General features: G+C 48.7%; 3 protein-coding genes and 1 non-coding gene across 4 annotated transcripts; 1 reads left to right on the top strand and 3 right to left on the bottom strand.

Moving 5' to 3' along the window:
* Positions 1-827: 827 nt before the first annotated feature.
* Positions 828-1,213, bottom strand: BDV17DRAFT_277847 (uncharacterized protein). The gene has a single exon (XM_073759468.1). It carries the CDS (start codon positions 1,147-1,149, stop codon positions 952-954), a length of 198 nt encoding a protein of 65 aa, XP_073610035.1. The 5' UTR covers positions 1,150-1,213; the 3' UTR covers positions 828-951.
* Positions 1,214-7,240: 6,027 nt separating this feature from the next.
* On the top strand, positions 7,241-9,484 carry BDV17DRAFT_18003 (uncharacterized protein). The gene is made up of 3 exons (XM_073754926.1): positions 7,241-8,398; positions 8,462-8,736; positions 8,817-9,484. The coding sequence occupies exons 1-3, from the start codon at positions 7,418-7,420 to the stop codon at positions 9,271-9,273; spliced, it is 1,713 nt and encodes a 570-aa protein (XP_073610034.1). The 5' UTR covers positions 7,241-7,417; the 3' UTR covers positions 9,274-9,484.
* Positions 9,485-9,694: 210 nt separating this feature from the next.
* On the bottom strand, positions 9,695-12,545 carry BDV17DRAFT_296592 (uncharacterized protein; the record flags this gene model as incomplete). Its single annotated transcript, XM_073763319.1, has 4 exons — positions 9,695-10,136; positions 10,193-10,228; positions 10,313-10,992; positions 12,468-12,545. 4 exons carry the CDS (start codon positions 12,543-12,545, stop codon positions 9,695-9,697), a joined length of 1,236 nt encoding a protein of 411 aa, XP_073610033.1.
* BDV17DRAFT_t147 lies at positions 11,835-11,942 on the bottom strand. The gene has a single exon. It is a non-coding gene; the product is annotated as a tRNA-Met (tRNA).
* Positions 12,546-13,248: the final 703 nt, after the last annotated feature.

Here is a 13,248-nt window from a genome sequence, read left to right as displayed (position 1 = left end):
GACCATTTCTTAGTCCAGTTCTTCAGGTTACTTCTCCATTTTCCCTTTCGAAGGTGGCTTGTTCCACTTTCTGGCTCCAGTGGCGGCTCAAGACTTGGTACTGTGATATCTGTGGATCTTGTTGATTGAGTCTCAGCCGAGGCAATTGTAGAAAGATTAGGGTTGTCCCGAGCACTGCTGCTAGTCGCAGGAGTTTTTGACCCTTCCTTTTCCTCCGAGACATTGGGAACCTTTCCCTCTCTCTTCCAACTCATTATTGCAGAATGACAGAAGACCACTGCTGCTTTTTCCTCAAGCCTTGCAATATCGACTGGAATCAAGTTCTTCTACGACAGTAACCTTTTTGGAATAAGGAAATGTACCAAATCCGAGTGGCGGTATCCCATTAATGTCCCAGGCTTAAGAACACTTGCAGGATTCAAATGGCTGGGAGCGTGTTGCCCATATTATTTTGCTCGTCATCTCTCCAGTACCTAGGTCAGGTTTGAGCCTCCGAAGGCGTCTCTCGTACAAGATTTTGACCGTGGATACAGAAGTGGCCATGTAGTCCATGCCAATTGGAACGGATCTCCAGTACTCGCATACCGTGTTAGGGTCATTTGGGCGGATTAGCTCTCCAAAACCCTGACCGAATAACGCTGTACCCCCGATACCAGGGATTAAGTCAACCCAACAATGCTTTTACGTGGGTTCAGTGTTTGGAAAATTCTCACACCATCCTGCGAGCCAAATTTTGTCTGTGTGTCGATAAGAATTTCAAACGAATGAAGAATTCTTTCAACTTCCCCACCAAACGTCCCATATTTGCAGGTCATCGCCCTTCTTCTGTTTGACGTAGAGTGCCAAATTGAGGTTATGCCAATTTTTCAGGGTCTCTAGTGCGGCAGAATATCCTGTACGATTATCCCGGGTATCGTTAAGCTTTGTTGGATCATACAACCAATCATAAGGTCAATACTTGTTGTGCTCGTGGCGATGGAGCGATACGCGCACTAGGTGAAGCAGTGCGCTTACACCGTCGACGAGCCAGGATCGACGTTCCGAAACATCGTAGAACACGACTGTTTGGAGGCCAATCCACTCAATAAGCTTCGGATAGTTGCTCTCTCGCGCTAGCCAAGAAGGTTGAGCCTGCTTGTTGATGCTCATGTTGAGCCCGCCAATTATGTTTGAGCCAGCTTCGATATAAAGCCGATCAATGACGATAGAGGCCGGTAGATTCGGTAAACCAGAAGCCGAAATATTATAATTTGCTTTCGGATGCCCTGCACGATATTAATGCCGAATCTAGGAACACGATATTGCAACTTGCCACAGAATTCAGTAGCACTTGCACACCATCCAACAATGTGACGACTGCTCTCAAGTTGGCGGAGAGACAGTTTATCAGATGCTCTGACATTCACACTCTCGATTCGAGGGTCAATGTAAGGAGGGTCCTTGCTTATGATCAGATGCCACACGATAATGCCGGTGGAAGCTAGAGTTGCGGCAAGAAGCAAATTGAATCCTTTCAGAACTATTCTCTCACCCCACTGGACCACCTGATGGGGCCGAGTGAGGTAGGCCATCATGCTTAGAGACAGCTCAAGGCCACTGTTCTGCTTCAGGTCTTCGTGTGATTGGGTAGCCGCTGACCAAGATGGCTTTTGGGAACAGAGGGGCCCAGCAGAACCCGCGAAGGGTATCATGACTTCCACCTGCCTCTTCAAAACGAAACACCATACTACATGTCCCTTCCGCAACTATTACGGGGGGGTTCCTCGAACATGAGCCTCTAATTTGGTAATTTCCACATGCGGTGTGCAGGCTACAACGCCTTGGGTTACGGGTGGTGCTCTTAAGGTTGAAGCCAGCCACCCTAGTTGCTCGGCTTTCTCCGACACCAGGTAAGGGCTTCCGGTGACCGAGATGGAACAGGAGGAGGGAAACTGAATGCATGCCTTTATCTGGAAAGGCCTGAGTCTCGGGGGCTGGTCTAAACAAAATATATTAGATCTAAACCCGGTGATTATATTTATCATCACTTACAGACAACTTCCTGTCCCGCAGGTAGAACGAGGAGCTTTCGCATTAAGTCGAGTGTGTGTTCTCCTGTAACAGGCCATGTTTGATGGAAGTATTCAACAACCGTTGCAGCTTGAGCTTCGTTCCAGGTGCCTGTTAAGCAAAGTGTTTTGTCCAGGGTATTTGGTGTCGTCAAGGCAATTCCCTAATCATGGAAAAAGGGTAGAGGGTTCCAGTCAAGGTTAAACGTTATCCTCCCTAATGACGACCTTCGACGACTTATCTTGCATAGCGGCTCTTGGGTCCGGAGTCGATCTCGAATTTTCATCCCCATATGGCACATTAAATTAGGGTCTTTCACGTCGAGTTGGTCGTACTTGCGAATTTTGATTGATAGCCAGTGATAGGCATCCGATTGGGTGATAAACCTCTCATAGTCCGGTAATCGTGATTTACGCCCGTATCTCGAAAATTCAGAGGTGAAGGTTCAATGCTGTCAATCCAAGGTGCATGTATCTGGAGACTCACTAATCAAGGCGCGTTCCGAGTATTTTTGTTCTTCCATATATTCACTGGCCGATTCTTCACCATTTTGGCTTTTATTGCCAACATCCATGGAGCCAGATGATAATAGGCTGATTATTTCTCTATCCCGATATTAGCTCTTTGATTCTGTGTACTGTATAACCCTACTTACTTCCTTTTCTGGCAAAGGACAACGGCTGCTTCCCATTTGGAATGGATTTAGAGACTCCCCGTGCAGCTTCCACGCAAAAGTCTCGAGAATAGACTCAAGGTACGGAGAGGGTATGTTTGAGACGCTCGCGAAACCTGGGGTATCCTCGATATCATGGTTGAGCTGGTCGGCAAAAAATATGAATATAACGAAGCATTTGATCATCTGGGCCGGAATCAATGGAGCAAATGGTCTGTCTCGGATCTCATTTCAGGCACTCTCTCGCTGAATACGTCACTGTCCATCTGGCTTCCAGAATGCTGTGAAATATCAAAATTCGATCGGAGTGGAGGGGGAAATGAAGTTGACGATTCTGCGTTGGACCTATGACTGTGAAACGTCCATGGAGGATAGGAAAATTCGTGAGTGTTCCATGAAAGTGAGACACTGCTCACAGATACTAAGGCTCTTTTGAGTGCTTTGCTTCTCGTCTTCAAATCTTTGAATCTCTGCTGAATCGAGTTTTGTGATCATCGGGCTATCAAATAATAAGGTCTCTAGTCTTGTTTGAATATTCTGTAAATGATAAATTCTAGATCGCATTGTGCATTCTCAATAAGCTCCTTATAATTCTTGAAGAGACTTTCTGTGGCTTTTGCTGTATGACTTAAGATATATTAGCGCCACTAGAAGGTAAAGAAGGAGTAAGATCAGCATACAGATTTGTATATGCAAGTCCGATCATTATTGTTGATTGGTATCCCGCTAGCATGTTCGTGAAACCTGAAACATCTTCGCCCATATATCCTAGCTTGACCCAATCTCGTTTGCGGTTGCGGAGCTTGGTACAAATCGCATGACAAGCTTGTTAAAATCCGTACAAGCAGCAGCACATCTCCAAAGAGGCTGCTGCAGAGCCGTAAGATCAACATCGAGGTTAATAACTAACTCTTGCAGGGACTTCAAGACATCTTGTAGCTCTTGTAACTCAGTTTAAAGCTCAAGAATAAGTTTACCATGCGGGTGAAAACTTCTAATGGTATAATAGAGAAGAATAGTAGCCTCAAGCGCCATAGTTGCAAGAACTGTGACGGTAGAGGCAGCACCGATTGTTTCGGCCATGGAGCTGTTCTGGACGTATGTGTATTAGAGTAGCCTCTGTAGAAAAGAAAGAAATATGCCCGTAGATTCTAGCGACCGTGTGTAGGCTTAGATAAATACAACTGTCTTTGGGGAATGAGCGTGTCGGGGGATATGAGATTACTACCCATGTGAGACGGTTCCTTACTAGAAAGCGCCCAGTCATCACAGCGCTAAGGTTGACCACTAAACATGCTTAGTACCGACTACCCCTGCTTTAGGCTGTTTCAGGGTGGTCAAATGCATAAGTTGATGAGTCGCGATGGGAGGTCTTATCAGGTCACAACAGTCACAGTAGAACCTTAGGTCCTGTTAGTAATGATATGAGCGTCCACCTACTCAACTATCAGAGAAGGCAATATTTGCGACGATACGGATACAGAACTCGAGGTCCTGAAGTAATCATCTTTGTCCCGCGCTTTGGGGAACCCATTCAACTGCGTTGATGTGAGCTCTATTGTGGTAAAGCACATCTAGTATCGCTGTTGTGGGGGTCAATTCCAGGGAGCGCAGATCTACGCGACCGTGTAGGCAATGTGTGTGTTATTTTCGCTGTCAACTATAATATATAACAGAAATCTGTAGAGTTTTTTTTCTAATTGAGGGGTAAGAGATGAGGCACAGCTCCTATTATCAGCTTTACAAAAAAAAAAAAAAAAAAAAAAAAAAAAAAAAAAAAAAAAAAAAAAAAAAAAAAAAAAAAAAAAAAAAAAAAAAAAAAAAAATGGGCAACGGTAGAGAAAAGACCCAAAGGGAATTAGGCTGCATCAAAACCAGTGGCAATATTGTAGAGAATTCAGGCAGGGGAGAGTATACAAACAGCATGTCGAGTATCCGGTGTTGGTCTTTAAGCACTCGAGTCTTGAGTTTGGTCCCCGTATGTGGATGCCAGGTCGGCCACGTTGCACAGAGTATCAGGATGCTCAGACCCTGCTACTTGAAGATCGTTATTCATCCATCCTGCTTGACTTGGACTAGCCTCACGTAGTTTATAGAGTGCAATAACTCTTAGCAGTGACCAACTGCGAGCTGAAGCAGAAAGGGAAATTATTCTTGACAAGCTGCCGGATTGGCAGACTGTTGTTGTTTGCTGGGTTTGCATCGGATCTTCCAGACTAGAATTCTTGAAGTTCTGGATTCTTGCTTTGCCTGATACTGTTACCACGTACGGGTTAGGGGATTGAGACATACGGTTATTTACGCAGCCATGTGTCTGCCATACGCCCGATCCTAAATTGGCTGAGGGCGAGCATGTGATTGGGGTTGGGAAACGGACGCATATATCGGTGAAGAGGAGCAGAAGGCGCATGTTACTGTAGATAGATCATGGAGTGAGAGAAGAAGGGATCTGGGAGGGAATCAACAGCCGCGATCGAATCGAAATCGGGGGTGACTTCATTCATGTCAGTGGTTGTCTTAGTAACCGGCTTCTATGCATTTTGCTGCTGCAGAAAGCGCCCATCACGTTTCTTACAGAGAGGTAGGTTGAGTATAGTAAGATGACAAGTCCAAAAACAGGCGCAAATGACGTATCGGGCTGAACATGGCCTTTACTCCGTACCAGGTCTAATTGCTGTTCGCATCTTGCAAAATGCTGCTGTAGAGCTGCGCCTATCAACTGTTGTCTAGATGATATTTCCGGGCAGAAGGCTGAGTGGTATAACCTGGGGAAGAAGAGAGAACAACCATATCCAACGACTCCGATGACAATGTTTCTGAGTAAGATGGGAGTAGGCTTGATTAATAGTCGAAAGTACAAAGACTCAGGGTTCTCAGAAAGGTGCTTATAACGCCGCAGTCCCTCGTGCCTCTCTTAACAATACAACTGCAATGCAGGTCTTAATCTTCGCGACAGATCGCCCAGTAGACGGATGACCATCTACCAAAGTTCAATTGATATACTTGAGCTGGTAGAGAGCTCGGAGGGTGAGAGGGAAGCTACATACTTAAAGCCATAAGACACTCTCATCATTCGCATACACATAATAGCAGCTAGCTTATGAACGCGTCACGAACATAAGCCCGCCAATCCCTTGGTCTCTTGCTTGCAGCTGATAGCCAACTGAGCCAACTACAATAGAAGGTACCAACTTTCTCGAGTCTGAATCAAGATATGGACTGGGATTATGTACATTCCGAGCGACCCGTACCTACCCCACCCCTTCGCCTATGCTAACTGGACGACAAAGACCACCCTGCCATAGCTATTGGGTTATCCTGCGGGCACAATAGACTGCCAGTTCATGGTAAGCGACAACCGGTCAGAATGGAGTACGGGCGTTGGCTATCCGGTCGAGTCTAGAAGGTGGTGTGCACCGCCAGTTGACTTGTGAATAATCGCCTAGAAGAGCCAGTGAGGACTGATCCCGCGAAAGTCTGGGAATGCAATAGCGAATAACGAATCACTCGGTTCTTTTTCTCTATGTCGCTTCCTGGAGGCCGTGACAACCATGGATCCTTCGGGTTCCCGGCCTCGCTGAATTCCGCCGTAGCCATATGCTCATGCCCTCAATCAACTGTCAGAAAAGCCCCGTCTCAATCTCGACTATCCCGGCAATCCTCCGCAATGCGGGTGAGTTTCGAATATATCCGTTTCAGGACGGCGCCACTGGAGGAAAATTGACAGCCAAGCCGGGGTGGTGTCGGGGACCATCTCGGGATTCATGGGACTGGTCCAAGCGGATCATGAAGCCTTGTTGCTGTACTTACTGACTGGCATGATCTACTATATTTGCTTTTTGAACAAGCAAAGCGAGAGCCTGGTAAGCGGTGGGGATCACAATGGCTTACATATCATTCCCAGGAGGTCCTCGCTAGAGCACAAGTGTACCGTTACACCACTTCGTTCCAAGCGAACGCCACGCGCCCGCGGGGATGAGGGATGATTTGGCCAGAATGTCTGGGCAATCCCATGGTTGGTCTATATAAAGAAAATTTACAGCATTTGCGCCGGCCGTGGGGCCTGGTGGTAGGATCGCCGACTAGTGGGGACTCCCCGAACAATGTGCATAATGCACTGCCATCCCCACTCCCGGGGACCAACCTTGCTTGGTCCATGCGTTCGATCAGCTTATCTCATCCTCCTTGCAGACGACCCCATGGCAGTGATAACTGGTTTCCCAACTTAGTGGGTCGTTTTGGGGCTGGGGTTTTTGGGATCGTTGACGTTCCATAAAAAGCCACGGTTTCCGTGGAAGCGGGGTGTGGCACGGCTGTAGATGCTTTGTACTCCCGCCCATCTGATTACCGGTTCTTCGAGGCTCAAGCAAGCTGATGACACGGCTATGGGGTCTTCCCCTCCAAGGGTGACGCCTGTAAGCAATTCAGGACCCCAGGATGAAGTATGCGGCGGTGTGGAGATACCGAGAGGTGCTGGTCGCCGAGTCGGGGATCTCGGCAACAAGACCGGGTCATCCTTTCGAATTGGCATTGAGTGCCCGAAGACAAGGCTGAAGCGAGGTGAGTCCTATTGTTGCTGACAAAGGGTTGCTTGAAAACGGGCTGGCTTCCATTCAGCAGCTTCAATTGTCCCTCGTTTCTTGGACCGACACTCACATAGTTGATACGGAACTTCGAACAAACAAAAGACCAACAATGACAAGAAACAGTGAATCTCCCCCCAGACCATCGCCAGTGGCATGTCTTGCCTGCCGTCGTCGCCATGTCAAGTGTGATGCTGCCGTGCCCGCTTGTACTCGCTGTCAGGCGACCTTTACTGAATGCCAGTATGTTCGCTCGAAGAGAGGGCTGCGAAAGCACGCCAGGGAATCATCCCCAGAAACATTGAATGAGGAAAATCCGTCATTCAGCCTACAAGCAGTTCCTGACTGGCTGGACCCTGTTGGCTTTTCTTCGGACGTGAATATAGATGTACTGCCCTCAGCAACCCCGGAACTTCCACACAACCAATCGACTGACGGTGACTCGCGGACGACGAAAACTCCCTTCCAACCATTCGATCCACCAATCTATGATTTCTCTCACGCCGAAGACACACTTGTTTCCCTCCCCGATCCAGACCTCGTCACGCCCGAGGTCGCCTTCGACCCTATGATCCAACTCTACTACCACAACTTCCACCCCTCACACCCCATGGTAATCCCTCGAAAAACCCTAAACTCCCCGCTCTGTTATATCGTTCCCCAAAGTCTCCTATCCATAATGCGCTACATCGGCGCCCACTACTACCATAACCCCTCGCTTCGGCAAGAATACCGCCAAAGCGCATTCAGCGCCCTCTCCGATCCAAAAATGCACGACGGATTCAAGGTGCAAGCATTACTCTTGCTCGTTATCATTGAGCATTCGCACGGGAATGAGAAACACGCACATCGACTCATTCAGCGGGCTATCAACCTTGCGCTCGAGATTGGGCTGAATTGCGCTTCTTTTGCGGCGGAGAACTTTTACGGCCATGCCGTGCTCGAGGAGAGTTGGCGCAGAACTTACTGGGAGCTTTATATTGTTGATGGGCTGCTCGCTGCAATGAGACAACAGCACGGCTCGTTTCGACTTTATCACCAGCCAGTGAACTTGCAATTGCCATGTGCGGAGAGCACGTATAATTGCGATAGTGTGAGTACTGGCGAACTCCTGAACCAACCAGGCCAGGGAATGATTCAATCTGACCTGATCTAGGTAATAGGAACCGGACAAACATTACAAGACCTCCAAAACGACTGGACGCTAGGACAGAACTTCTCGACATTTGCATATCGTATCAGCGCTGTACAACAGCTAGGCGCTGTTCTTGAACTCAACCGCTCCCTCGAGAACCACTTGGACTCTCACATTGAGACCATCGACGCCCACCTAACTTCCTCCCTCATTGCCCTCCCTCCGCTCCACAGCGACGGCCACGATAGCTCAAGCCATGATGAGATGGCCTTTCAGGCTCAGATGGCCCTTTACTTGTTAGTATCAGTGGCCAACCAATACCAATCTCAAGGAGAATGGCAGAGACCAGACTTAGGTAGACTAACCCTAAAACCAGAGCAATGATATACCTCCACCACCCGCGCTCCAACATGCGCTTTGCCTCCTTTCAAATTACGCCACCAACATCCTGCACGAATACAAATACGAATACAAGTCTTCAAATCAAAGACGAGACTGAATCTCGATCTCTATCTCAATCTCAACCTCCGCTCCTCGACCTCCCCTCGCATAAACTCCTCCGCGCCGCAGACCTCCTCTCGGGCCTGGCCACCCTCCCCAGCTCTATACAGCGCCGCTCGCCATTCTTCACCTGTGCGCTGGCCATGTGTATCGTCGTGCATACTGCTGCGCTACTTGTCGTTTCTGGCTCTGCCGCTGGGAAGGAAGAGAGTCTAAAGGCTCGTATTCAGCTTGGCATTGGGGGGCTGAAGGCCCTAGGGAAGGTTTGGCCCCTGTCTGAGAGTGTAAGGCGCCAGATGGTGGAGATGTATCATGGGGTTGTGGGGAAGTAGACTGTGCATCGTCGTGCCTTGTGCAGGATTGCTGGGTGTTTTGTTCCATGCCCTCGGCTACTCAGATCACCGGGCCCGATACTACTGGCAGCGCTTGTCCGCCGCGGCCTGAGGAGATGGGGCTTAGTATGTACGAGCCATGAAGGGAAGGGCCTATGCTTGGCCGGGGATTGCTGGTGTGAGTGCAGATGCAGGTGGGACTTCTTGCGGTCCGGCTGGAATCTCATGGATGAAACTCTATGGCATTTCACCCTACGTTTCGGTAAATCTGCTATCTGCTACCGCCAGCCGTATCGGTGGTTTTGAGGAAGCTCTTGTCATTCACTGGGTTTCGATTTTAGTTCCTCAGGAAACAACGTCTATACAATCCAAATCCCACCTTCCCAGCTCCAGAACAGACATGGGCATCAGGTATCAAAAATCACCTCAACCCCATCTCACTTTTCTCCTTCTCCTTCTCCCCATCATACGGCACCGTACAAGCCACCGCCTCCCTCGCCCAAGCAACGGTCTCCTTCCAAACCTCCGGAACCTCCGCCTCCTCCTGCGCACTCAACACACTGCCAACCAACCGTCTCCCCCAAATCCCCACATACCACTTATTCGAGAGCAGATGCATGCCGAGGCCGTAATGGAGGAAAATAATCCGTGCCGTCCAGTCTCCCTCTTTCAAACGCGCCATGAACTCCTCGCTGAGGTGGATCGGGAACGCGAGGATACCGCCCTTTTTCTTGCCGCGCGGCCACTCGTTTATCATCTCTGTTAGGACGTCCCAGGTGCGGCGGTAGATTTCTTGGTGGGGGGAGTCGGATTCTACGGTGTCGATTGTTGTTCGGAGGTGCGTGAGGGATTTTATCAGGTCACTGGGCCCCCGAGTTAGATGAGGTCGGGATGATTTGTTCAATGACGGAATGCTTACCGTTGTAACAGCTCAAATTCCTCATTCAATTGCGCACTAGATTGATAAGTACCAGTCAGATAGATAGCCCCCAACGAAGCAAAACAAACCAAGAAAGAAAAGTAAAGCAAGGAGACTCACTCCTCAACCTGCCCCCTCTTCATAAAAACCTCCGGCCGCTTATAAACAAGCCAAGCCTTCATCTCATCCGGCTGCTCAACACAATCCAACTGCTGAAACAAAAACGCGCAACCGACAAGCAACCGATGAATCTCAAGCACCTGCGCCAGCGGATCAAACGTGTCCCGATTATGCGAAACACATGGGTATGCAAATGCGCAGAGCATGATGAAGATCGAACAGATAAATGCCGGCCCTAGGTTCTCCGGCGCGAGGTCCGCAAGCGTCCGACTGAACGCTGAACACGCCCGATTCTGGTACTTCAGCGCTATTTCGAGCCATTTCGTATCGCCCTGCTCTTGCTCGAGGAAAGCGAGATGCAGGGCTGAAAAGGCCATTAGGATGTCGAGGAGGAAGGGATTTGATGTTGCCAGCCGGGGCACTGCGACTTGGAAGTGGCCTGCTTCGAGGAGGTCTTGCCGGAGAGTGAAGGATGCGTCGATGACGTAGTGATGGAAGAGCTTCATTTCGAGCATCCGCGTGTCGCCGGACCAGGGCTCGGAGCTTGTTGGTGTGTCGTTGAAGTTGGTGCCCTGTGGTGATATTGATGTGAGGGGTCCCTGGCCGTCTGTCTCTGGGGGGTAGTCGCAGTCCAGACCGCGCTTTTTGCACAGGCTGCATCTCGGGAGGTCTTCGTCGCACTGTATTATTTGTCAGTATCAGTTCTAATTTAGAATGGGGAAATAAGTCGGGTAGTTAGTTGCTTCTTGTTAAATAATTGACTTAAGAGGGAGGCGCGTAAAGCGAAGTGACAAATAGCAGACAACTCAAACTCAGGCTAAATCCAACCTTTACATGTCTCCGTTTACATTGAAAGCAGCCTCTCCGGGACTTGGTATGGCTGCGACGCGAGGGCATTGGAGGCGACAATAGTTCTTAGGATCATACGATGAGGCGAGCGAGATTGGCCCAAGCCAAGACAGTGCGCCAGCGAGAATCAAACCGAAGGGATGAACGATGTGTAAAGCTCCGATCCAATTGGATTGAATTGTCGAGAAAAGCAGTTGTATCAGCAGGGGTGGCGGATGTCGTATTTGTCGTATCCCCAGAAATTGGCAGATCGTGCAACAGTGGAACGGTGGGACAGCGAGGGAATGCTCGGGATTCTCGCTCGGTCGGTCCGATGCTGTGACTAATAATCATAAGCCGACCTCGGCCAGGACGGAGTACTTTTGTAGTTAGACGAGAGGGGTACGAAAGATAGTGACGGTCGATATAGCCATTTGAGAGATCGTAGAACTACATCAGATTCGCGATGACGAGAACGGGTGTTTCATCTAAGCGAGGCCTATTTACTTCCTTTCCCTCGTTCCTTCCCCAGTTGTACAGTATAAACCGGCTCCAGATATGAAAGTCACGCCAAGAAATAATGATGATGATGATGATGATAATAATAATAATAAAATGATTTCATTGGAAGACTAAGAAAGAATAGACGTTGTTTCAGAAAAAAAAAACGCAATAAAAAAAGTTTTTTTACAAGTGCTTCCAACGAGAATCGAACTCGTGCTTGCGGATTACCAGTTCCTTTGAAGGGAAACTGTCATATTTTCATATGAGACCGCCGTACTAACCACTATACTATGGAAACTTGTTGCCGAGGTAATTTCAGCTTTTGCTTTATAACCTAACATCTTTTCATCGCTAATTACACCGGTCTATCGAACTCGCTCCTGTACCCTCACCGAAAATCTTTTCTTAATCTTGTCTTAGTAGTCGACCTTGCTGTAGATGTTAATGGACTCTTTTCAGGCTGGTATACACCAAGTGCATTAGTGATGATATTGAGAGAACTTTCCGCACTGGCACGTTGGAAATCTGGTCGGTTCCGATTCACTTGGATACAACACAATATACACAACGCGATCCTCCATCCCAAGTCCTCCTATTTCTTCAATTCCCCACTCAAACCTTCCCACTGCTGACACTGTCTAGTCTAGGCGCGGCCCCTCAAGGGACCAACATGCTGGTCCCCTCACCTGCATCCTCCCCACTCGCCCTCCCCATCCCTAGTCTTGGATCTTGTTTCTGCTCCTGACCCTGACCCGGTGAAGCTAAACGAGCACGGGAGTAGTGCACGCGTCAGGGGTCGTAGAAGTGGGAGACAAGCACATACGATTCCAATACAGGACTCTACGACAGACCAAATGATCCCGTCTGCTTGGGTCCAGGTTGGGTCATGGCTGTTGAACATCGATGTGAGTAGATTCGGAGGACGCCGGCTATGCAAGCACTGGCAGGGCAGAACATTGGAGTCAGCAAGTAGTTTAACCGGCGTTGAAGCAATAAAAGAGTAGTGGATACTTAAAAGTCAGCTAGGAGAAAAATCCCCAGCAAAACCACCTTCTGTCGTTAGTTTCAAGAGCGGCGATAGAGGGAATATCAAGAAAAGAAAATCCGACAGTACACTCAGCCCACTATTCGCAATGGCAAAGGTGTTGATGCCGATAAAGGTCCCTTTGCTCATTGGATTTTCATATTGTGTCCAGAAATAGTAGTAGGGCCGGCATTGGACGCATACGGTGATAATGATTGCGACCCACCAGCCTAGCACTACGGCTGATATCCCGTAAAGAACTCGCCGAAGGTGCACCACAGGGAAGAGCCTGTAGTAGAGTAAAACAAAGGACAATTTGGTAACTGTAATGAGGGCTCCCTAGAGAAACATGTGCGCCCATAGAAGCTACCGAAAAGTGTCAGTACCAGTAGTGCGCTTTTTGACATGTCAATCATCCTTACCTACCTTTGTGACTGTAACGATGTTCATTCCAGGTGCCCAGACATGTGTCCCCATGCGGCTCTTGATAGCTAAGATGGCTTTAGTCTTAGTGTTCCTGGTGCGTATTCTTGGAAGGAATGTTGAGATCAAACGAGTCAGGATGCTATAGTATCATACC

This window comes from Aspergillus undulatus (genome assembly GCF_047715775.1).
Source record: "Aspergillus undulatus strain CBS 261.88 unplaced genomic scaffold BDV17scaffold_103, whole genome shotgun sequence".
In the NCBI taxonomy this organism is placed as follows: Eukaryota; Fungi; Ascomycota; class Eurotiomycetes; order Eurotiales; family Aspergillaceae; genus Aspergillus; species Aspergillus undulatus.
The sequence above is the reverse complement of the archived record's forward strand: the minus strand, read 5'-3'. Positions and strand labels throughout refer to the sequence as shown.

Bases quoted from the DNA above. Each gene is read 5' to 3' on its own strand.
- BDV17DRAFT_277847 (XM_073759468.1), bottom strand. From the start codon at position 1,149: ATGAGCATCAACAAGCAGGCTCAACCTTCTTGGCTAGCGCGAGAGAGC.
- BDV17DRAFT_18003 (XM_073754926.1), top strand. From the start codon at position 7,418: ATGACAAGAAACAGTGAATCTCCCCCCAGACCATCGCCAGTGGCATGT. The intron at 8,399-8,461 runs GTGAGTACTGGC...GACCTGATCTAG, and splicing joins GCACGTATAATTGCGATAGT to GTAATAGGAACCGGACAAAC. The intron at 8,737-8,816 runs GTTAGTATCAGT...CCCTAAAACCAG, and splicing joins GCTCAGATGGCCCTTTACTT to AGCAATGATATACCTCCACC.